Genomic DNA, 23,628 nt, shown 5'->3' with positions numbered 1-23,628 from the left:
TCTAATGTTTCACCAACCAGCACAAACGCTCCTCAGTCTGAGCTTTTATAATGAGCATGCAAGCTCGATAGCCGCTCCTTTTCTTTAGACTTGGCACGTCGATTTTGCCTGCTCTCATCATGTGCTTCTGTTCTCGGTGCTGTTGGTGCTGAAGCTGGCCACGGACAAGGGCATCCTGGTGGGCTACGGCGCCGTGGTGCCGGACGGCTACGGCTGCGCCTACAACATCGGCGCCGACCAGGTCTCGTACTGCGTCTCCTCCTTCTTCAGCTCGCCGGAGACGTCATCCGACTTCTTCGCCCTCAGCCTCGAGGGCAGCCTGCTGCAGATGCGAGAGCTCTGCCTCAAGCGGGCAACGCAGCTCAACATGGCGCCGCCTCCGGCGCGCAGTTAGTGCGTGCCGTTCGTGGGCAACGAATGTCTTATACCGCTCCGCCTTCTTCCCTGCCCCCGATGGCACGCATAACACATGGTTTGAACTTTGAACTACGAGCTACGTTGGCGACGTTCGCACAGGCATTCTCCGTTTCTTAGAGCGTCCTATATGACTGCAATATACCGTCTGTCGCTTCCACTATTTAATCGTCGGAAACGACGAGTTTTCGCTAGGTTGAGTCATTTGTCATTTCGCCCCCACCCTATGCGACATCAAGGGTTCTCTTTTTCTGCGTTTCTTTTTCCAAACCAGAAAAAAAAATGTTTCGGAACAGTGCGCCAGCTTCGTGCTGTCATCAGATGCGACTGTTTCGAGTGATCTTTCCATCCGTTACGTAAGCGACGGTATTTTTCTGGAAGGCTGAAACGACACGCGAACGGGTGGTTTGGAACGCAAACGGCACCTTGTGTAAAATGATATCGATCCTGGATGCTGCAAGTGCGTTAGAAATGGCCTTTTCACGTCAAAACCTGAACCATGCCAGTTGCTTATGTAGTAGATGACCGTAAGAACACGATATGACATGCGTCCTCGTTAATATAAACTGATCTGGTTCATTTTGGTCCTGTGGCGTATACGCCAAAGTCGCTTTTTCACAAAATGGGACCCGCATCCTGGTGCATGCTAGCTGCCACGCAGCTTGTGGCTATCGCACTCGCCATGCGTGTGGGTAGCCTGTAGCAGTTTTCGCGTCACGCGCTTATACTCGACTAATCAAGGGTTTCATTATGCAGCCTACCCACGAGGGCACTAAGCAGCGGTGCCACCGGCACAGAGATGCAAAGTGCCCTTTGCATAAAACTAGGATTGCTCATGCATATTCCTTGTGACTAGCTAAGTGCCCGTTTGCTTGCGAAGGCAATTCTACGCGAAAAAGGGTTCTAAAGAAGCCACAACTACACTCACGCCCGCCCTTCACACCGCACAGCGGGTTACTTCTTGCGAAACAGAATTGAGCTTAACATTTTGTACTTAACTAACTAAACACAGAGTATGCTTCGGCGTAGAAGCATGTAGCCTGTTTCAGGTTTCCAACTATGAGACGCGGAAGCTAGACAAGTATACGCATGGATTCGCGATGGAACTATCAGTGTGGTAAATACGGGGGCGAAGACGGCTGACGCAACGCAACGGCGTCACTCGCCTTCTTCGTCGTCTCTACAGCGCCGCCAGTTCTTTCATTACTCCAAGCCGCGTAAGAAGGTACGGGTGGCTAGTTTCGCCAGTTCTGGTGTATTGCAGGTCGTTTGGTTTCCGAGTATAACTGCGGGAGGGAAAAATGGACGAGTTCTTGGCAGCACGTGTATAGCGACCTCCGAGCCAGTGCGAATCATGCATAGATAGGACTCTAAGTACACAAAAGAAGAAATAGTTTGGAGTATCTATCCGCGCAGTTTCAAAAGCCCGAACAAGAATCACTCAGTTACGTCGTACAGCTGCAAAGAAGACGTCAAATTCTAGAAGTCAAACCGGTCGCTGGCGGGAGTGGTTAGGCCATGCTTTACTGCTAGAGGAAGCGGCCTCCTTGATAACGACCTTCCCGCAAGAATGGAGGCCGCCATACAGCTACCTGCGCTCGCTGCTGAGAACATTTAGCACAACGGCTATTTTAACAAACCGGCTAATCCCCGAAACAGTGCTGTAAATGAAAACATTGGATGGCAGTTGCTACTATCAGAAAAAAAGAAAAGAAACGATGGCAGGTAACTGAAGCGTTTAAAATGCGAGCTCTAATCACGGCCTGTGAAAGCGCTGCATGCTTTTTACCATTGTGGCAGGAAATTGCACACGTCTGGCATGCATGTTCAACGTGTAAAGGAAAGTAAAAAAGAAAGTGAAGAAAAAAAAAGAAAAAAAGTGCTTGATAAATTAAAATCACCAGCATAGCGGCATTTCCTATTCAGAGGGGCTTGTGCTGCCACCACACACGTAGCCTCCAGACTTCATGACTTCGCAGGCAGGCCTCAATAAGAAGTTGCAGCGATAAGACGAGCCATTCTTTTACAGGGATGGAACGAGCGGCGTCGTTGTTTGTTGTTGAACTCTCCATTACTTTGTTGCTTCTTCCCAAGTGACAGTTTGCATGCCGCTTGTTATTTGTTTCCCCATATTAACAGGGAGGTTGTGAGATGGTGTTGTTAAGCGTCCGCCGTGTTTTCTTTGAGACTAGTGGTTTCCTCGCCACCTCGACAAAATGACGGCACCGGTTGATGTAAACACGCGCAGATTCTCAAATTTACTGCGTCCACGACGACAGAGTTCTTGGTTTCTGTATCCTTTGTTTCGAGATATTTTCACCCCGTTTATCTTTCACAAGTATTGCATACTGCGTTTACCGAAATGCATCTACAAGCGTTAATCCGCCTTGAATATTCTTCCTCGGCAACTGTTCTTTCAGCCACTTAGTTGGGCTGCACATTTCGAAAACAATCAAGTCCTGAGTAAGCTGACATAGTTTCTATTTAAGATGTGTTTATCAATACGAATCTAGACAGAAAAAGGTTACTCGAAAGCAGTCCAATGTTTCTAGGTAACAAAGCTCCCTTCCGTGTGAGGGGCGCAATAGTACCTAGGGCCGTACACTCCAAAAAAAGAAAAAAAAATAAGGAATTATTCGAAGTTTATACAACAGGATAATGTGCTCATATATCACAGCCATCAGGTGTGAAGCAGACATTTACCTAAGGTAGCACCATACGCTTATGACACAGCATTTCTTTTGTTTCGTTTTGTGCAACCTGACCATTTGCCCGAGGCATTAAATTCCAGTTCCCAATCGCATAGAGGAACTGTGCCGGTATATAATTTTTCATCGTCCAAATGTTTCTAGAGTAATTTTTTCCCCTTATAGCAAACTCGTAAAAGTGATTCAATTTTTAGTTGAAAAACAGATAAATAACTCCGCACGCATTCTCATTTATTCCTTTTTTCACTATCTGGCATCTGTCCAGAACTGTCTGAAGTATCGCCTTACTCTGTTGCCTCAACGCTTCGCTGTGTGGGGAAGGTCGTTTCCTTTTACTTCTGCTTCTTAGCAACGAAAGACGCTCGCAATGTTATGTTGTTATTTTTCTATCAGTTGAAGATGAGTCGTAAACGAAGCGACGTGTATGTACTATCTGAGTAACTTGGACAAAAAGGGTGCGTAATCAGCGTCAAAACTCCGAAATCTGCTGGATGCCTTGCTCTTCGACATAGAGCCTCATACATACCACCTCATAAACGGCTTCCCCGTAATGGTCAGTTTCGGTCTGTGTGAATGCGCCAGAGGCAACGGCGACGTGCTTTGCCACGCATACCTCGTAAGCCGTGGGCAAAACTGCCCACTCACAGAAAGAAACTTCATAACAGATAGAGCGTTGCTGGACATACCGCTTCCATCTCAGCCATAGAACGAATCTGTCACACGAAAGTTGTACAACACTCATTGACGAGAAAATAAAACAACCCCTAAATGATTAAGCAATCGTAAAATTGTTGCATTACAGCCAGCTATATTAATTCATAGTTCAAGGTTCCGTGCGCCCCTACTGTGTCCACGCAGACGAAAAATTTGCGACGGAGGAGGCGAGAAAAGAAAGAACAAAATAGGAGTCTATTGAAGAAATAAAGAAAGGTATACCAGATGTGAAAGCAAAACACCGAAGCAAGGCGGCTACAATAAATGCATGACAATTCAATTTTTTATTACGCTTTCACGCGAAATCTTTCCACACCAGCACGTGTGTGAATATACAATACACTTCGAATTCTGATGTGCTGGAAATTGCACGAAGATATATCAGTTCGGAAGCGAGCAGCTCACGCGGCACTCCGGAGTTGCAGAATTGCCTGGGCTCGATTACCAGGCACCCTAGTGCACCCAAAACATGGATGTCGATAGCGCTCCTTTGCACACATATCACTGCTCCTCCTTGATTCACAGCTAGCCTACAAAGTCGCTTACCGCTTAATAAAGATTGGCACGTTTATATGAGAACATTCGTAATCATCAAAGGAAGGCGGGGGGGGGGAGTGTACCACGATAAAACACGGATTTTATGTATAATTTGCACGAAGTACAGTTGGTGGCCATGAGTTGACAGACAAGCGGAAAATTTATTTATTCACCACGAATTTCTCACAGATCTTGCGGTTCGCAAAGTGGTCGTCCCAGATGACGTTGTCGGACACTCAAGCTTCATGAGTGGTTCAATTTGAGCACTGATGTTATTAACGAATACTTTCGAAATTTGCAGAGCCTTGAGCATCCACTATGCACGACTAAAACAAAGGAATGAAAAATAAAAGAAAATGCAAAAACGGGCTTTCGCCGGTAGGCTTGCTAGCTTCAAACGAGGAGCTATTAGCTAATAGCTGCATTTATATATTGATCAATGTAGGCGGTAGTATACGGCTCATTGTGTGTTCAACCGTGAGCAGCAAGAAATTCATATCAGCTGGAACGGCGAGAGTCTGCGCCCATGCGGCTTGACTACGCTTCGCTTGCAACTCTCCTCGCTAACGAGGCATGCAAATAAAGCTAGCAAGCAAGGAAGAGGACATCGAAAAATGTAAAGACAAACCGACGGGCAAAATGACTCGGCCGGCAAGAGGTACGAATGGGTGATTTCTTTAGAATTGCTTTAGAACAGAGGGGTATAGGTAAGTTGGTCGTTCGCTCCGATAAGTTTCTTTCGTCCGGAACAAAAAAAAAAAAAAAAAAAAAAAAAACCTCGAGCAGCTACGTACTCTAGAACACGCGAAAAAAAAAAAAAAAAAAAGAAAAGAGGAAAGTCTATCTGAGTAGTTATTGTCTTCTGTCTGGTCACGTGGTCTTGTTCACATCCAAAGAAGGCTTTCTTATCCATCGATGTCGTGTATCGTGCCAGCGCTTATTGTGATATACAGTTTTGGGTGGTGCACGAACTTTAGCGGAAGAAATGAGTCAGCAAAAAAAAAGTGAAGTAGAAAGTGCGTTTACCAATGTGATATGTGCATTTTTAATATCAGCACAATAAACGGGCGCTGCACAAGGAAACACTAGTGTGTTAGTTACCGATAACTAAGACCATAGAGATTAAGTTCTTTCAAACGCAAAAACATCACACAAGTTTCACTTCAGGGGCATCAAGACGTGGTCGTATTGAAGAATAATTTGTAATTTCCGGACTATATTCGCTACTGAAGGGTAAGCTCGCCTCTTTTAGTTTTTTAATAATATCTAAGACACGCAAAAGTACATCGGGACGACATGAAAATGAGATATGCAGTGTGAGCGTACCCCTTACACAGGAGCATGATACAGACCCAACTTCACAGCGGCAACGCTACACATATGCCTCCTTCACCCTATAAAAGGCAATTACAACCCGTAAGGTCATTATGACGCAAAAACTATCATCACCGAGTCAGTCTTAATGTAAGAACTGATTGTTCCACATGCAGAGCTGTCGAAGAATGGTAACATAAGGAAAGGCTAAACCATACCACGAGCAAGAAATTCGGCTTAGGCCTCATGGTCACGTAATAGTCAAAAGCAAAACTGTAAATCACAGGCGACGTCTGCTTCTTATACAAATTAGTCGTAACGTTTGCTTGTTCTTTACCGCTCCACGGTGAATAGGAGGTTCGCTCGCTTGCGATTGCATTAGCATCCAACACTTTCTTAAGGAAAAACGTGCGTACTTTGCCCGCAGGTCTTCACGAATATTTTAATAAAAATTGGCTTCCAATATGCAATCGAATGCAAAAAAAAGAAATACTAATTAGGTGTAATAAGAGGGATAGGCGTCCTATCGAGGGGCATCCTTCGCTCCAGAGCGTGAAATTGGTGGGACGAAATATACCGACCGCTTTTCTTGGAATACTAGTGGCATCCGCGGCAAAATGATGGAAGATATCGATATCGAGAACTCCATGTTATGAAATATAACGCATTGAGAAAAAAGAGGGGAAGAAAAAAAGAATCGTGCTATTACGGTCGTAGGACACGAGCGAAAATTAAATGCGAGGAGAGCTTGCAATTAAACGTATGTTGCAGGAGGACAAAGTTAACACTAAGCACGTGCTAGAGTAAAGCTCGGATAACGTCCAAACATTGGGAGACGCGAATTTGAGACAGGCGACTGACAGCACGAACCCGCCACGCGTACGACGCATGCTATAGACGCCCAAGATCTGTGAAAGTAATTCGACACTTGTTCTGAAAGCTGTTAACGCCACGGTCGTTTAGTTTGAGAAACCGGATAAGAGTAGTGAAGAATATACCCTAATGGGGCAGCTTTTAAGTTTTAGGAATCCCTCACTGTACACGATAGTCGCGTAACTGATAGCTGATAGCATCACAGGTCATGCATGAGCCGTTTATACCGTCCGTCCCAGCTAACGTTAGCCAAGCTGTTCAATGAAAGAAAATTATTAATGAACACGGTGCAAGATGCAATTAAAAAACCTACTGTGCTCGGTTGTCAGAGGTTTGAAAACTGAACAGTGTAGGTCTTAAGATCGCATCTTTTTTTTTCCATTGGTCAGTTTGGCTAACCTTAGCTGGGACACCTTATATGCGGCGTGATTACTGAGAGTCAAAGCGAAAACGCTTTGTACTGACCATGAAGTTCCGTCGGGACGCAAGGTGCTAAAGAGAAGGTCGTTTCAGGAGCTAAATGCGACACAACTAAGAGCAGCTTTGGTCAGAAACAAGCCTTAGGCGAAATAAACCTTAGTAAAGAAAACACCCGTGCTGCGCAGTCCGAGCCCGTTTGTACAACTTCGTGCACATCTGTCGCTTTTATTCAGATCGCTAGTTCGCCGGCGTGAAGAGAATATAGCGCTAGTAGACTATGCTGTCGTGGACTGACTTGTGCTGTCATGTTTCAGTATTGCCAGACATATACAACAAAATAAATCTACGAAGTTTTCTGGTCATGTATCTTTCAAGTGAGAACGAGTTGTACTTTCTCCTACGTGTGAAACAGTAAAAATAAAAGAAGAAAAAAAAAAACCGCCGCGGTGGTTCAGCGGCTATGGTGTTGCGCTGCTAAGCACGAGGTCGCGGGAACAAATCCCGGCCGCGGCGGCAGCATTTCGATGGGGGCGAAATGCAAAAACGCCCGTGTCCCATGCATTGGGGGCACGTTAAAGATCCCTCAGTGGTCAAAATAATTCTGGAGTCCCACCCTCCCTACGGCGTTGCCTCATAATAAAATCATGATTTTGCCACGTAGAACCTCAGAATTCATTCACTCTAAACCAGGAACAATTATAGTTTTGTAAATTTTGCTTACTTTATTGCGTGATAGGATCAATTGATAGCAGATTCATTCGTATCCATCCGCAAGTCAAGAAACACAGCCAAGGTTTCCTCGCTTTCTTACTCTGCCTTTTTTTTATTTCCTCTTTTTTGTTTCATGTAGATGCGTTTTTGACATCGTTGTGTCAAATATGTAAGCTGGGAATATTTGTGGGCATTGAAACGGGCATTGAAACGACGACGCCAGCTCGCGAATTCAACCATATCGAAGAGGGCAGCGAACGCATGCGCGAAGCTGCACGCTCAAGACGCGTCATTTCCTAGCTTTGAAATGTGCAATGACAATCACACGACTACTTAACATCCTACCACGTCAACCCCTTACATCTTTACTTTAGAGGCCTGTAAGAGCAAGATAGTACGTGTTTTTCCGCGTAGCTTTAGGTCACGGTGTTGTACAAATTTGAAGCAAAAATATGTTAGCCAAAAAGTTACCTCTATTTCTTTTTCATGCCGACGAGTTGCAAATGTATACATTGAACCGTGTTTTTCGCAAAGCACTTGCGCCTGTCTAAACTGGCTAAACGGCACTTGCATGGAGTTGTACGTTTTTTTATATTGGTTTTCGTGGTAGAACTAGTCCCAACTCAGGTGAAAACGTTGTTGTTCACGAGTATACTATAGTCTGCCGAATAACTGTATGCATGCGGTCAATTTTCCAGTCGTTTGGGTTGCTGATGTAAGTTTTCTAGGTGAGATGAGCTTTACAATATAGTGTAGCTCTAGCAGGTGACTTTCAAATGAGTCCCCTCACGGCGCGTACTTCTCTGCCGTGGTCGCGTGAAATGTAGTCGGAGTGTCTGACGTGAAAAACTTATTGAAGACTGCAAAATCTATTGTAGGTTTCCTTTACCGTTTTGAGTGGTGATGCAATGAATAATAATAATAAATAATCATTGCGCGTAGTTTGGCTGCCATGCCAGCATCAGGTTGCTTTAGTGATGAGTTTGTTAAAACATTTTGATGCCAACCATTTGTACATTCGTCGCTGCTGCCGTCGGTATTGTCGCTTCGTCCTAGAACGAAGTCAGCAGCCACGCCTCCTTCCATAGTCTGTCATTACCTTTGCCATTCACTGTCTCCACCGGCAGCGCCAGAAAATGGCCCGAAACTGCATGCAGCAATCGCACGTCTCAGCCTTCGAAGCTGTTGTCAGATGATCGCCAAGAAAGGCGTGCTCTACGCGCGATTCTCTGGGATAATATCGGTTCAATTTATGATAAAATTCCCACTATTCATAAGTAAACATGGAAAATAATGTCGAAGAAGAGACAACTTCGCCCACTGGTGGGAGCCGAACCCGAGACCTCCGCATGACGCTGGCTGGCTCCCAGGGTTAGGTTACTAACCAATGCACTTAACGCCGTAGCTCGATTGGTAGAGTGTATCGCACGTGTGATACTAAGGTTGTAGGTTCGGCTCCCACCGGTGTCAAAGTTGTCTTCGCTTCCACTTTGTCCTCCTTGGTCCCTTATAAGGACTTAAATTTAACCCCCATCCTTTATTATTTATGCAGTTAATATCCCCTATGCTTGCCTTGGCTTCATTATCTGTTAGGTTTTATGCCTGTAAAGCATATACGTACGAACGTTCGCCGTTAACTTGGTCACAGAAATGCCTCAGTGCGCATTATATTTATGACGCGATAGAAATAAGCTCTCGTTATTTTTTTCTCGATTAAACCTTTCTTGAGACGTGCGTTACCTCTGAGTGACTGTAAGGGTGCAAGGACGTCGTGCGCATCCACCCTCCGCGCCCGAGGTTACAAATGGTGCTGGGGTGGGTTGGCAGGTATACTCTCAGGGCAGCAGCAGCCAGCAGCATATAGCGAACACAATACACTGATTTCCAGAAGTAGCTGTTGTAAATGTTATCTTGGCGAGTGCACAAAGAACAAGTTCCGGCGCTATGTGTTTCCACTGTTAGTCGCTTTTGTTTGCGATTTTACAAACATTTCAGGCCCCTTGCATGCAATTGCATTTCACGTCGACGCGAGATGGTGTTATGCTCACAGAAAAAAACGAACGGCTATATTCGGTGGCTTGATGGGTGTTTATTGAACGTCCTCGTTCTTTCCACTTAGCACTTGATGGCGTATCCGTAAGCTGCACTTTTAATTCCGGCTACAGTTGCGTAGTTAAAGCATTAATTTCGTAGTGCGGTGTCTTCCCGTAGTGCCACGTTGGTGGAACAATTTCTTCTTATTCTTTCCGTTTCTTTCGTTTCAGAGTAGCTTTGACCGTTTACGAGCGGTCCGCGAATGTTGACACAAACCCCTGTGCATGTGCGTATGACAAAGAAGAAAAAGAAAATACCCACGGAAATGCTCACTATACACATCTGTGTAACCTTTCCTGGAGCAGATATCAACGATCCTATCACCCTTCTTCCTTTTCTGTATCTTCTTAAATGCGTAATGGTATCCCTCTTCACGCAACTTCACAAAGCAACTATAAGACTTAGCTCGTATTCACAAAGCCGCTATAAAATATACGTGCCATAAATGCATTTATACAATTCTTGTGCTGGTCACGCCCTAACCAGCAGAAACATTGTAGACAAAGAAATGAGGCTATCACGGGCAACATTCTCAGGCGGCCCATTCCAGCGATTAAAAAGCTTGAAAGAAAATAAAATAGTATATTTGTGCAAATTGGTATTACGGTTTATTTCTTCAGGCGGTCACTCGGCGCTGAAACTGAATTTGGCCGAAATGCATAAAATACTTCAATTACCAGCAGTTTGACAGTGTGAAATGTATAGTACTGGCAAAAATGTTCGAACTCGTCTACGGTTCTGCGGTGGTTCTCAGCCAAGTATCATACTATACGCGTAATATGCAGGGAGAATCGGCACTTTCGCTATTTTCCGTGTCAAGCCAGCGCATTGTTGTGATTTCGTTCATTATAAAGTTTGCTTGGCGTCTTCATCAAAATAGAAATTAGAGATGTGAAGACCGCAAAAAAGAGACATGCAGAGTCCTGACTTCCAACTGATTCACTGGCACGGAAAACCCATACTTATAGGCACGTATTGTACAGTATGAAAAACCTATATCGCAGACAATCGGATTTGAGCAAACTGGATTGTTCGTGATTTTTGTTTCAGTTGGAAGTCGGCGCTCTGTGGTTCTTGGTTTTGTCAGTCGTCCCTTGTCTAATGCGCTGTGTTTCACCCAGTCTGGCGCCCACGCACCTTCACGCACTGATCTTGCAAGAACGGCTTACGAACTGTTTCCTGGGATACGGGCGGCCTTCTGAATACGAGTCCCGATTTTAAAAACTGCTGTTGCGTCTTGTAGTTTGGGTGCCTCTCGTGTATCTACAAAACAGCCTCATGCCGTCAATGTCTGGTTATCACAGCCGAAACGTCGGCAGTGCAGATCTTGCTGTTGTAACTCATAAAGACTTTGTGTACGTGCTTTTGTCCCCAATCAACCCCACAGGTACATTTTATTTTACCTGTCCGCATACGGCTTTTATTTTATCCCTCGGCTGATCACAGTTTCACGTGCGCCAACGTATAAAAACTATCATAACATATCGAATAACCCGATGTCATTTCCCATATGTGTGTGAGTATTTCTTCTCCGTGTGTTCCTTGGGAAAATCGTCACCATTCGTTGCAAGAGGTGCAAAGCATTGTGATTCAGTACCTATGTGTGTAGTAACCTATCTGTTTAATCCTCGTGATCGGAAGTTGACCACAGTAGCACCTAAAAAGTGTTGCTAATAGTATACATCGCATACTATACCGTTAGCCAGTTGTTTTGATGAAGTTCTGAGCGAGATAAAAAAAAGGATGTGTTGTCGTTGTTGAAAATTTTCTCCGTGTTGGCTGTTAGACCGCGGTGTTATACAAATGTGGTTTCGCGCAATATTTCGCGCTCTCTCTCTCTCTTTCTCATTCATCAGTGCGCAGTGCTGACAACTCTGCATTTACCGTGTACCGTAGTGAGTTAATTATTCTAGTACAAACGAGTTCTGCCGAATGAGCAGCACGTACGTTGTGTCATTTGCATTGTTTGCTCGCATATTCTTTCTTTTTATTGTTGTTAAGATTATCGCTATTATTATCCAGTGTGATCTCGTGTGCCAACCCCTACGCCTGTGCGACGCGCTCAGCGCTGTTATCAAAACTGCCGTGATGAGTCTGCCGCGCAAAAGTTGTGCTCTCGGCGTAGTTGGTTATGAGCCACGAATGACGTGTACCACCGTGCCGAAACTTCCAGGCCAATGCATGGGTGTCATCAGAGCAGAATATGCCGGTACCCGTTGGCGGGTTGTCCGCTGATGTGGTCCCCGGTGATTGATTCGTTGATTGATTGTAAATTTTGGCAGGGATCGTTGCCAGCCGTTGCACAATAGATCGTTTGATAATGAGGCAAAATATGAGCCCTGTTCATTCGATGGCTGTCATTTCCAATGCCTCGGGGCGAAGCACGAGCCTCACCACCCGATGACCTGGAGAAAGCACTAGCGTGTAGCGGCCTGAGAACTTTCGACACGGACAGTTAGTGTATTTTTAGTGTGTTGCTGAGCAAATGCATTATGTGTCTCTATTGGTTTTTTTTCTAACTCTCCCTTTGATGTTGCTTACAGCGACAACGTACAACAAAACTCACAGATGGCAAATACTAAGCATCGTGGTCAAAACTTTGCAAACCGTTACTAACAACACAGATCAACTGACACCTACTACATGAAAAAAAAGAAGATACAGCGTCATCAACCAACCAAGTGTGCGATGTTTCTGATGTATTAGGCCATTCTCCTCCCCACCTTTCCCTAGTTCGCTCATCTACCGCTTCCATTTGTTTTTTTTACTTTTTCGTCAGTTCTGACCGGATGAAGTTCACAGAGATAAACACTTTTGAAACGGAAGAAGCAACTTATTTCCTTTGAACGCGGGTACGATACTGCGGAGGCCACGCTGATTGTGCAATCCTTATGATTGTCCTCCGTTGCCCGCATAGTGAGCGCGGCACGGTTTCCAAATGTGAAGACAAAAGAATGTGGCATTTACTTTGAAGAGCATTTAATGTGTACCCAGTATACATTTAATATGCATTTATAGGCATTTACCATGTTATTGATAGGCATAAAATGGCGCCCTGAGTAGTTTATTGCTTTTCTTTTTCTTCAGAGAAAGAACATTTGCACTAAAGCGCACTCACGCACATACACAAACACGCAGACACAAAAAAAATTGAGCTAATAATTGATACATTTGCTTGATGAACACGCTTATATTACTTATATCACAATATATCGCAATAAATTAGCCCAGGCGTGACTGTATAGTGTAACTACGTAGTGGTAATATTTTCGCTGAAAAAACAATGAAGGAAACATCGAGCACACGGTCCATCTTGCTCTGCCAGATGATTTTTTCAGGCACGAAGAAAGTTATTCCAAATTTTATTGGCGCTACAGTTGAAAGCAAATTTCTTTGTCAGACTCCGTGCTTCTCAAGTGGCAGACTCAGCTTCTGGAACACGTTCCATTGTTTAGTTTGTTCGGCGGCAGAGAACGGGTGACACGTCATATATATGTACATATGTATAGCTTGTTCTATTCGATGAAATCCAGCGGGAATCAGTGGTGTGAACCATGGATCCACAGATGGTTGTCGGGTGGGTAACTTGGATGCAGCCCCGCTTTTGACAGGTATAGTGGCGCCTTGATGAGCGCATTCTAGAACAACTCCACATAAGGTGGGCGGATTTTAATGTGTTCTTACGTGCACTCAGTGGCGTTCTTACTTGAGTGTGTATCTCCTTATAGTGCGGGCTTAACGGACGAGGTGGCCCACACTATATGACTGCTCACAATGGGAAACCGAGTTTTCTTCACACCCCGTAATGAGCCCGAAACAAAATATACGAAGCCGAGTTCGGCTAATTTGACTTCGGCTAATTCAAGTTCGAATAATCTTACCTTTCGTTTAGATTGACGGCCTTCGAAAGTTTCAAAATAGCTCGTGCTTGTTAAACACTTCCCTTAATTCAAAGTTTGGATAATGCACAAAAATTATTTCATGTTCATCGGTAGTCAAATTAACGGAAGTCGACTGTTCGTCTTAGCAGCAGGCGACGCTAATCATCAAGTGTATTGTTTTCCAGACATAATCTTGCAGCTCACACTGTTCCGCACCTCTTATATTTTTTTTTACCTTTCTTCACACGCTGGTCCCGTGATAAATTATTTCAGTTTCCTTTATTTTTCACTGTCATAGATGTGTGCGAATGCAATTATGTGGCAATTTCCAGCTATTAGCTTCACGATTACACCGTTAAGTATCTATACAAATGAAAATAACAGATGCGTATTCCGATTTGTATAATCTTTAAAAACTTATTTTTTGTGCATATTACGCCAGTCCGCTATGATTGGGCACTACGTCTCTACTGGTTATCGATCTTCCGTTAAGCTAGGATAATTATAGTTGGCGCCTTTAGCCGAATCCTCTTTCATTTTTGCCGCAATTTACCCCGCAGCTAAGATGGGAGAAGCGGACGCAGCTGAGTTGTGACGTTCCCTCCGTGACGGACATACCGCCACGCGTGGGAACTAAGGATAAAGCCACGGCTGTGTAGGCGTCCACTCCATAGTGGTGCAATAGGACCAGCGTGGCATATCGAGTGGAAGCTTAAATACTTTATAGCGTTTTCTTCGAAGACGGGCAACGCACTTAAGGGACCCGCTGTTCTTGCTGATTCAGCAACTGGAAATAAATAGCTACTGACTTAAGAAATAAGAAAATAACGTTTTCAGCGGTCTTGCGCGGTGCAGTGTAAGTTGACTTGCGAGTTTAAAAAAAAGAAAACAACAAGTGTCTCAGGACGTGTACCGAGATATGTGCACAGGGTACGTATTCCACAGAGCACGTTAAGGTATATAAAATATAACGCACAGGTCTTCTGACGTTGGCAAAAAAAACTTACAATAATAACACGAGGCAGTTCGTCATCTTCCATAGTGCGGCACGCAGTGATGCGGTTTATTTTATTGTTTCGAGGTATTAGTCACAGTATTAGGAACTATGTGTACTTCGTTGACTGCCAGTAACGTCAGTGGAGACATCCACATCTCCATTCACTAAATTGTGCGTGCGCTAAATCTCCCGTTAAATACAGCGGCTGAGAAATGAAGACAGGCATGCAAATTATGCGCCAACAAGCAAGCACAACCAAATCCACTCTTCGTTCGCAATGCTTGTCGCATGCTATTGCGCGCGTTCCTACAAACACACGAACGTGTCCTCGCAACGAACAGAGATCCTGCCCTGAATGACAGGTGCATGTATGAGGCCGATACCTATTTCTCGAACGTGTCCGCCGACAACAGCGAACGTGTCCTGTACGTCACCAAGTGTCGACGTATACAGTGCTCCCTGATCCCAAGCCCATATGAGTCGTATATTCCAGTCTCGTATATAGTGTACATAATGTGAGCCCATTGAGGCGATTAACATTCCCTCTCAAGCGCGATGTGATAACACGGCCGCCTCAGTAGCACGTCCACTGAATCTCTTCGTCGCACTGAATCTCTTGCTCGACTCCGCTGCTCGACTCCGCTGCGGTCGGTCGCGTGTAATATACTGCACCTGTACAGAACTCTCTGCGGAACCAACCGCGCCGGATATCCATGCTTGCTATAGCCGAGGCTGAGCGACATTTGCGCTTCATGCATCGCCGCCCTAGCGAGATCCGATTCCAGGAAGACGCATTTCATTAAGGCGCTGTGTATACGCCGTCCTGCGTGGTCGTCCATAGGCCGCCGCGTTGCGATATGCGCGCTTTGTTCGCGTCGTTGTCTTTCTGCGTCTCTTGAGCCGGACGCATTAGAGGGCGGAAGGGGCAGTGGTATCGTATACAGTGTTAGTACCACGGGCACTTGCCTCCGCTCAGGCAGTCGTAACAGTTGCATGTCGTGCCAGCTAGTGTATAGTACGTGCAGTAGAGTTTGCAACCATCAACGAGCTAGAAACTGGCATATCAAACTGAGAGACTGGTTGTAGTGTTGCATTATGGCGTGTCAACTCAGCGCCACCGCGTCTGCGCATTAACAACCAGGCGTCGTCAAGGCGGAAGCCCCATAGCACCAATGAATACCCGTAGAACTCGTAAATTTCCTCATTTCCTCATTAACGATCCCATCAAGAAACCAAGTACATCTTTTAGCGATTCAAAGGATTTAGATGTTGGCAGAAGCGCGTGAATTGTTTGTGGTAGGATGTATCGTATGTAAGACCTCTAATCGCTTGTAGCATGACGCACTAGCCATAACGTGCGTATTATTTTAGGCCGGACTGCAGAATCATCTACGTCGGCTGTGGTCACATATCTTGTATGAAACGAAAAACTCCGAGGCTAAGCATTTCTCGCAAATCTCAGCGAAATGCATCACTGGTTTGTTATTCACTGCGCTGGAAGCTCAGGGTAGACATATAGCGAATGTATACATACAGAACGAAGTAGCTTGACCAGGGCTGGCACAGTTCCTGCATAGAGACAATTAATAGTGATAGGCAAGTGGGATACACCAGCCCGTGTAGTCGACGGCTTATGTACAGAAAGCAAAACACCTGAACGCTCGGGGACGCGCCGTCACCATATACTAAACTGAAACGACTGCACGGTGAACGAGCATCAAGCGAGCGTCCTTATCAAGCCGTGATCTTGGTTTCTTTATGTTCGCCCGACGGTGAGGCGCAAACAGTAACGTCACTCATGGGCTTCTACTAAGGGCGTGGCTGTTGCGCTCTTCGGCTGTTCCGTTTCGCTTTTCTCGGTGAATTTGGCCGGAATTCATTACGCTGTAAAATTTACCAGCCTCAACTTTTTTTTTTTTTTTTCATTTCTGGAAATGGTCATGAGCTCCTAGGATGGCGCGCTTTCAGTCTTCCTTTGAGATGAATCGCATAGCTCTTTTGGCTAAAAGTAATATCTATAATTTGCATAATTACTTTTTTAATGACTACATCGAGTCATTTTCAAATCAAATTTATGGCTCTGTCCTGAAATCAATACAGAGAAAATAATTTGGTTATCTTATGTTCCCTATTCTGAGAAATCTCGAACTCATTTCGTGAAACGTACCGTATACGATGGCCTGCGCTCCCACAGCAAACCTAGCTATGACAAAGGAACGAGGGCGGTGATGTGGGCTTGTTGGTACATCTTGACTAATGCTCAACCTCCTTTAGAGAAGAAATGAGCGCCTCAGGCGTCGCTGTCTGAACGATGGAATTGTTGGCGTTCCTAACTGACGCCACGTGATGCGCAGACCTGTAAACTAGCTAGAGCAGATCGGCTGAGAGCCAGTACGCGTTTAAAGGAGGGCACTAGCTACCAAGAGACGACGTTTACCGTTTTCATGCTTTCGTCACTGTCCGCATTGCTAGGGGAAATTGGCCCGCTAACTTCACATCACGGCTCGGGATTTCCTCGACACCCTCGTTATCTGAGTCATGCGACGCGCGTGACTACGGCTGAACCACTCCCACATTTGCTAGAGCGACTGTTACATTTTTTTTTCTTCTCTCCAGTCTATCGGCGCTCTTTCTCCAGCATAATGTTGCTGACTGCCCGCGCATTCCTTCTGCGCACCCTTTGTTGACGCGCCTCGTGCGTTTGTCCTCGAGCTGTTAAGGTCTCCAGCAAGAATAGAGTTATCAGCGTTGACTATAGGTCGCGAGCAACAGTTCCTGTAACAGACCATCCTTTGAAAATACATATTTGCAAGAACGCCGCCACAAAGGCGCAACTTTGTAGCTTAAAGAAACCAAACCGTTCAACAAGCCCCAAGGCTTCTCGTTGCTTCGATTTATTTATTTATTTACTTAAAGCTATAAACAGAATAAAATGTCGGCTTATTAAGGGCAATGTCGATTGAGCCTTTCCCTTCGCGCTTCAAGTCAACCCTCAACAGAAGGCAAATTTAAATGAAGGTACAGGGGCACCGTTTCTGATGGCATCGCACATGCAGAGCCGACAAAAGCTTGTGTTCCATGGGCAAAAGCTTTTGCTCAGATGAGTTCACACACTGTTTGCATACTTGGTATCCACCCATCCAGATGGTTCACAAGCAGCTCGTTAACCGTTGTTCAACTGCAGCACGGACCGTGTCGTAAGGGGCACGCGGCTGCACATACACACAAGTAATAATAATAATAATATTTGGGGTTTTACGTGCCAAAACCACTTTCTGATTATGAGGCACGCCGTAGTGGAGGACTCCGGAAATTTTGACCACCTGGGGTTCTTTAACGTGCACCTAAATCTAAGCACACGGGTGTTTTCGCATTTCGCCCCCATCGAAATGCGGCCGCCGTGGCCGGGATTCGATCCCGCGACCTCGTGCTCAGCAGCCCAACACCATAGCCACTGAGCAACCACGGCGGGTCTACACACAAGTAAACTAAATAGCAAAGGGGCCTCACACTTATCGCGTAGTAGATGGCTAATACTGTTGCTCCCAAATTTTGGAGATTTCTTGTAGTTCTCAGAAGCATTTACTATATATATTCCTCTCCGTCGTGCACTCCTTGACCATTGTACCGGGAGTTATCGTCGGGACAGTTGTTGTTTCGCACAGAGCGCGTAGTTCTTCTTGTCTTTTAGTCTTTGTCGATGCGTCGTGCCCTTTCCCTGCGTTTGACTTTCTTGGAACAGCTGAAGCCTTCTCGTGTAGCCCCGCCGAGATTGTCACAGTTAGTATAGTTCGGCGCACGGCGCGCGTATGCATGAATGCGCAATAGTATAAGTGTGCGCACGTGTGTCGTCATTACGCATCTGCGCCACCGTGGTCGCGTCTGCGTGCATGCATGCGTGTGTGTGTGTGTGTGTCTGTCTGTCTGTTTGTCTGTGAGTTGTTCTGTGTGACTATAAACCAGTGCTGATCTAAACACACTGTATTGCAAGCGACAATCAACGATCGTGACCCTCGTTTACCCCCGACCCCCGTCGTGGAGGCAGACGACTCCGTGTCACGCACGCATTTAGCGCACACTTGTTGTATTTCACGTGCACTCGCCCTTTAGCTGCAACACTTCTTTCTCCTTCACCGCACTCGCTGTTTCTTGTTCGTTCGCAAGCGGTATATAGTCAGTAGCAGTATAGGAAGTTCACGGGCACATGGACGTATATCATGCGCATGGCAGAGTGTGCACAGTATCAAATGCCTCAGTGAGAGGCGTGGGCTGTTATGTAGACGCGCTTTCCTTTCCGTGTTGTGTGCGCGTCCGTCACAGCGTGTGTAGTATATCTCTCAGCGGAGTGTATAGGAACCGGTTGGTCTATATGTTTCGGCACATCCGCTATAGTCCGCATAGCTGTAACGTGAGTCGTACTTTGTTGATATTCACTATAATATGCAAGGTGGAGCTGTCGGCGGCTGAGACACTGTTGGATTGAGCAGCGGGTCTCAGGTTCGACTCCCGCATTCGCTAGCTACTCTCCGCGTTTACGGAAGAGTGCCAAAAAAGAAATGTGACTCGAACTGATTGCGCAGCACGGTATGAGAAGAACGCACGGAAACACCAATGGATGCCATATTTTCTAAGGGTAGTATGAGTGACTATTGCTCAGACTCAACATGTTGTCATCATAAGGTGATGGCTACAATATGATTCAGGCTCAACTCGCTTAAACGCTCCTTCTACAATTGCTTTTCTTGCTTTATATTTTGGTGCTTACATTAAGCGAGCATGGCAACCTTTGTCATGTTCTCTTCTAAACGCACGGAAAAGATTCAATTCCCATTGTGAGCAGTCGTTTCTAATAAGCATCATGAATAAACAAAAACGGCGGAAAACAATGGTTTACACTGTGGGTACGCATTACTCAAATGGTGCGAGAAATTTGTCGCATTTTCTCTTATATCGTTTCTGATTACCTGCTTTTAGTAATATTGCCGCGGTTTCAAAACACGTGACCGTATTCACAATATCTCTGCAAACGCTCCTTTAAGCCCGTTCTCTGACGATGTTACAAACGAAGCGAAGCAAAACGCGCCCGCTCGGTTTCGTAACTTGCCTGATTACGCAGAATTGTGGACATAATACTGCGAGACGTCGTTCTTCGTTTTCACCTTGTTACTGATGTTGTTCTTGCACCATCACTAAGAAAATTAAACTGCTATAAGCCAGCTTCGCATTTCCAATGCATTGCAGGCCACAATGCCTCTCAAAAAGGTGCAACCATCTTGTATGCACATGATTAAAATTCAAGTTTATTCAAAAGACGAAGAGTACACACGAAATATTGTATAAAACATCAGGATCCCTAGCTCAAGACTAGTTGGGATACGTAATTGAGGGAAATACGAGCATTAAATGCTCGCTTAACTTACCCAGGATAGTTTTTCAGGATGTAATGGTTGAAGCCGTTAGTCTGCCATGCATGATTTCATGCTGCTTTCGGTCTGGAAATAAAAACCACACAGCCACTCGGTATTGCAGAAACAACCGTCGCATGTCCGAACATTAATTTCCACATGATGTATCGCGATTTAGAGAAAAAAAGAGGACAAAAGAAAAAGTCGCAGCCGGTGTAACGTAGTTCACAGAACCCAGCCACTTTGGCAGCATTTTTATTCCTTTGGTTGTATAGAACGCGCCGTCGCACACTTCCCTTATTTCCTTTCTTCTTTTAGTTCCTTTTTTTGTTTCATCTGCTGTTAATTATCAACTATTCTGAAATTAATCAGTGCAGAATAGAGAGTACACCTGCCTACTGGCGACCAACTGTCCGAAATTTCACCCGAGCCGCCTTTCAGATGGAGGTTACTTTTCGCCATTAAAGATAGCAATATGTACCGTTAAGGCAGCCCTAGATCAACATTGAGCTGCCTCGTTCCCGCGTGCTATAGAAAAGAGATGAGATTTAAAATATAAGTAACTATATAGCTTACGTAGCCAGTAATTACCCGATCATTTATTCGCGGCTTCTTTTGGGTTCCTGTCATTGCTAGGAGCGCCACCTTTATTTAGTTTGATGCAACGAAAGCAAAGAGAAATAGTTCGTGTATATAGACGAATTGGCAGAAAGTTGACGTCTTTCCTTCTAGCTTATTACGCTATCCTTGAGAGAGAGTAAAACTTTATTGAGAAAGGGCAAGAAAAAAAAAACGAAATAAAATGTGGAGCCCATAGTTCAGGGCCGCGCCGGCTTGAGCGGGTCGCTGGGCTTGGTCCAGGACAGCCAGCTGGCTGTCCTGTTCCTCGATCGCAAGCCATGCCTCGCACTGCATCCTTGAAGTGGCTCCAACATTGAGACAGAACCAAACCAAACTACGCTCTTCGCAAAAACAGCAGGCAACTTCGCTTAACCAGACAATTACAGTGTGTGTGGCGCTGTCCCAAATAGAAATAACGATTTAAGTTTGCACATTCGTCTTCAAAACGACATTGCTCCACATAATACGCCTGAAAACACACACAGGCACACACACGCATACACACACATATAAAGGTTATTTATTTATTTATTTATTTATTCATTTATTCATTCATTTATTTATTTATTTATTTATTTATTTATTTACTTAGATATACATATATTTATTTATTTACTTATTTTGAGGGGAGGGGGGTAGTCTTTCAGTCCGAGCAAATTCGATCATCCTTTCCCAGTGATGTGACCCAGGCAAAATAATTCGGGCCAACCTCTCTCAGCCTTTTCTGTAATAATAAGTCTCTCTCCAATCAGGAGAGTACCAGCCGTCCCCCACCCACCACACTCCCATAGATGTTGGGACTTCCTGTGGCGAAATGTGAGACGCGCCCGAAATGACGTGGAAATGGAGGGTATAAAGAACTCAAGGAGAAAAAAAAATAAAGGAAAAGAAGAGAAACGTGAAGTGTAAGGAATGAACTCTGTTGTGTTAGCGTCATTTCCTCTTGATTGTATGGTTATCTCTGTACTTCGTGTAGTAGCAATAAAGAACCTGATTTGTTGAAGCTGGATTCGGTGGTGCTCGACCCATTGCCCCCCCGGGTTGTCCCGACTCCTCAGGAACCACCCTGCCGGCTGTGCCAAAGTCCCACGGCACTGCATACTGAGGTAAGTGACCGGCTAGTGTCAGAACGACAGAGCCTTTTCAAGTGCCTCCTGGACGGCCAAAGTGAGAGTATTAATTTTATGTGACAGTCGGAAGGTTGGTAGCTACTATTCTAAGTGCTCCGTTATGTATAAAGTGGCGAAACAGTAAAAAAATTGCATTATAGATATTTCCGGCAACCTCAGATGACCGAAATAGAAATTAAACCATATTTTCCTATCAGTAGCACAAAAGGTGTGCGAGGGGCTATATTTATCGAAGCTTTTTGGGTCTTAATTGAACACGTAAATGGACGAAAGGAAGGAACACACCTAGCTAATGTTTGAATAGCAAACGTCCAAAGCTGCTTCCTGATGAGCTTCTGAATCCCATTAAACAGAGCCTTGCAGTGATAACTTATGCCTCTCAAAGTGGCGATTAGGGCGAGTTGGATATGTATTACGAAATGGTTTTTACGCTAGCAGAGACGGACATAAAAAAGACGCAGTTTCGCAAGCGAAGCCGATATCGATTGCGACAGCAAATTAGTGGACAGCTATACGAAGTAAGGATAGTAGTTTTATTGACTATGGAAACTTGTAAACATAGGCATACTAACTAAATTAACAAGCATGGTGTCACGCGCGCACAAGCAAACATGAACACATCTCACCGAAGACCGCGGAAACTCGCTGTCAAAGCGCTGGAGTGAGCAAGCGCGGCAGCAGCAGCGAGCGGATTTACCTTCGTGCTGCGTCTCGCATCAACGCGAACTGAGCCGCGAAAACAAAGCGCGCGGCCGGACTCTGTCCCCGTCGCAGATGGCTGTCAAGATACAGCGCGGCGGCCCGAGCCGCCCGGAGTAGAACCCCCCCCCCCTCACTACACTCAACGTCACTGCTGCGCGCGACGGAAGACGGCGCGCTTCCTCTCCGCTTCCTTTACTTGCATGCGCGAGACTGTGCCGCGATCGCCGGCTCGCCCTCGCATGCTTTCACTCGCACATACAGCACACGGCGCACGGCGACAACATTATCGCCCTTGGACTTTATACAGAACCTCACGGCGACAGCGACGGCAAAAATGCGCCTGGAGTATCCATGTGATTTCTGTCCCAATAAAAGATAGTAACAGGACACATGAAGCGACATAGGTCACAAACAGGACACTACCAGGCGTCACAGGTAGATCCGACGCGACAGTGAGTGCGTATGTGGCGAAACTGCGTCGTTACAGCTTCGCGGACGCGGCCACGCACGTGTTCAAAGGTGAGAAGATGTGCAAAAATGGCGTGATCCGTCGCGGCGAGACCGAGCGGTGACGGATATCGGACATCACCTTCAAAAAGCGCCAGGAACGCTGTCACCCGTAGACGCTGACTGAGTTAGACAGCAAGACACTTCCAAGCACTACCATATCTGCTACCTTAATAGGTGTCCAAGATGCCGACCTTGTTTTCTGCAGAAACACTCGGTGATAAAATAAATGATGCCTACATATCGTCATTGCAACGAATATACGTCATCAAGAGCACAGGCAGCTCGCGGCCAGCATGAGCCAAATCCAACACCGACAGCTTGCCATCTCCCGGCGGTCGCCGAGCCAGGCTTTGAGCGGAGTTAGTACCTTCAAAACACCATTGGGACCACTGGTGTAGCAGTGCGCGGGCGCTTAATCACAGGGCAGTTTTATTAATATATGAAAAGGAGTAGTGCGTGTACACGTAATCACGCGGCACTTTACTAATATGTGAAAAGAAGTAGCCGTCTCCATTATAAGTTGACTGAATCTTTCTTTTTATCTTATCTCGATAAAAAAAATGCGCGGAAGCCATCGACGATGAAATTTAATGTAAG

The 23,628-nt window shown here is 45.4% G+C and overlaps 1 protein-coding gene across 1 annotated transcript in view; it reads left to right on the top strand.

Annotated features, from left to right (window-relative positions):
• VAChT (Vesicular acetylcholine transporter) overlaps positions 1 to 21,698 on the top strand; it is a 271,655-nt gene extending 249,957 nt beyond the window's left edge. The window contains exon 15 of the mRNA XM_050194793.3: positions 155 to 21,698. Within this exon, the coding sequence (XP_050050750.1) occupies positions 155 to 394 (240 nt within the window). The 3' untranslated portion in view covers positions 395 to 21,698. The remainder of the gene's footprint in view (positions 1 to 154) is intronic.
• Positions 21,699 to 23,628: the final 1,930 nt, after the last annotated feature.

The sequence above is a fragment of the Dermacentor andersoni genome, chromosome 1, assembly GCF_023375885.2.
Source record: "Dermacentor andersoni chromosome 1, qqDerAnde1_hic_scaffold, whole genome shotgun sequence".
Classification (NCBI taxonomy): Eukaryota; Metazoa; Arthropoda; class Arachnida; order Ixodida; family Ixodidae; genus Dermacentor; species Dermacentor andersoni.
Note: the sequence above shows the minus strand (reverse complement) of the source record. Positions and strands in the feature narration are given on the sequence as shown.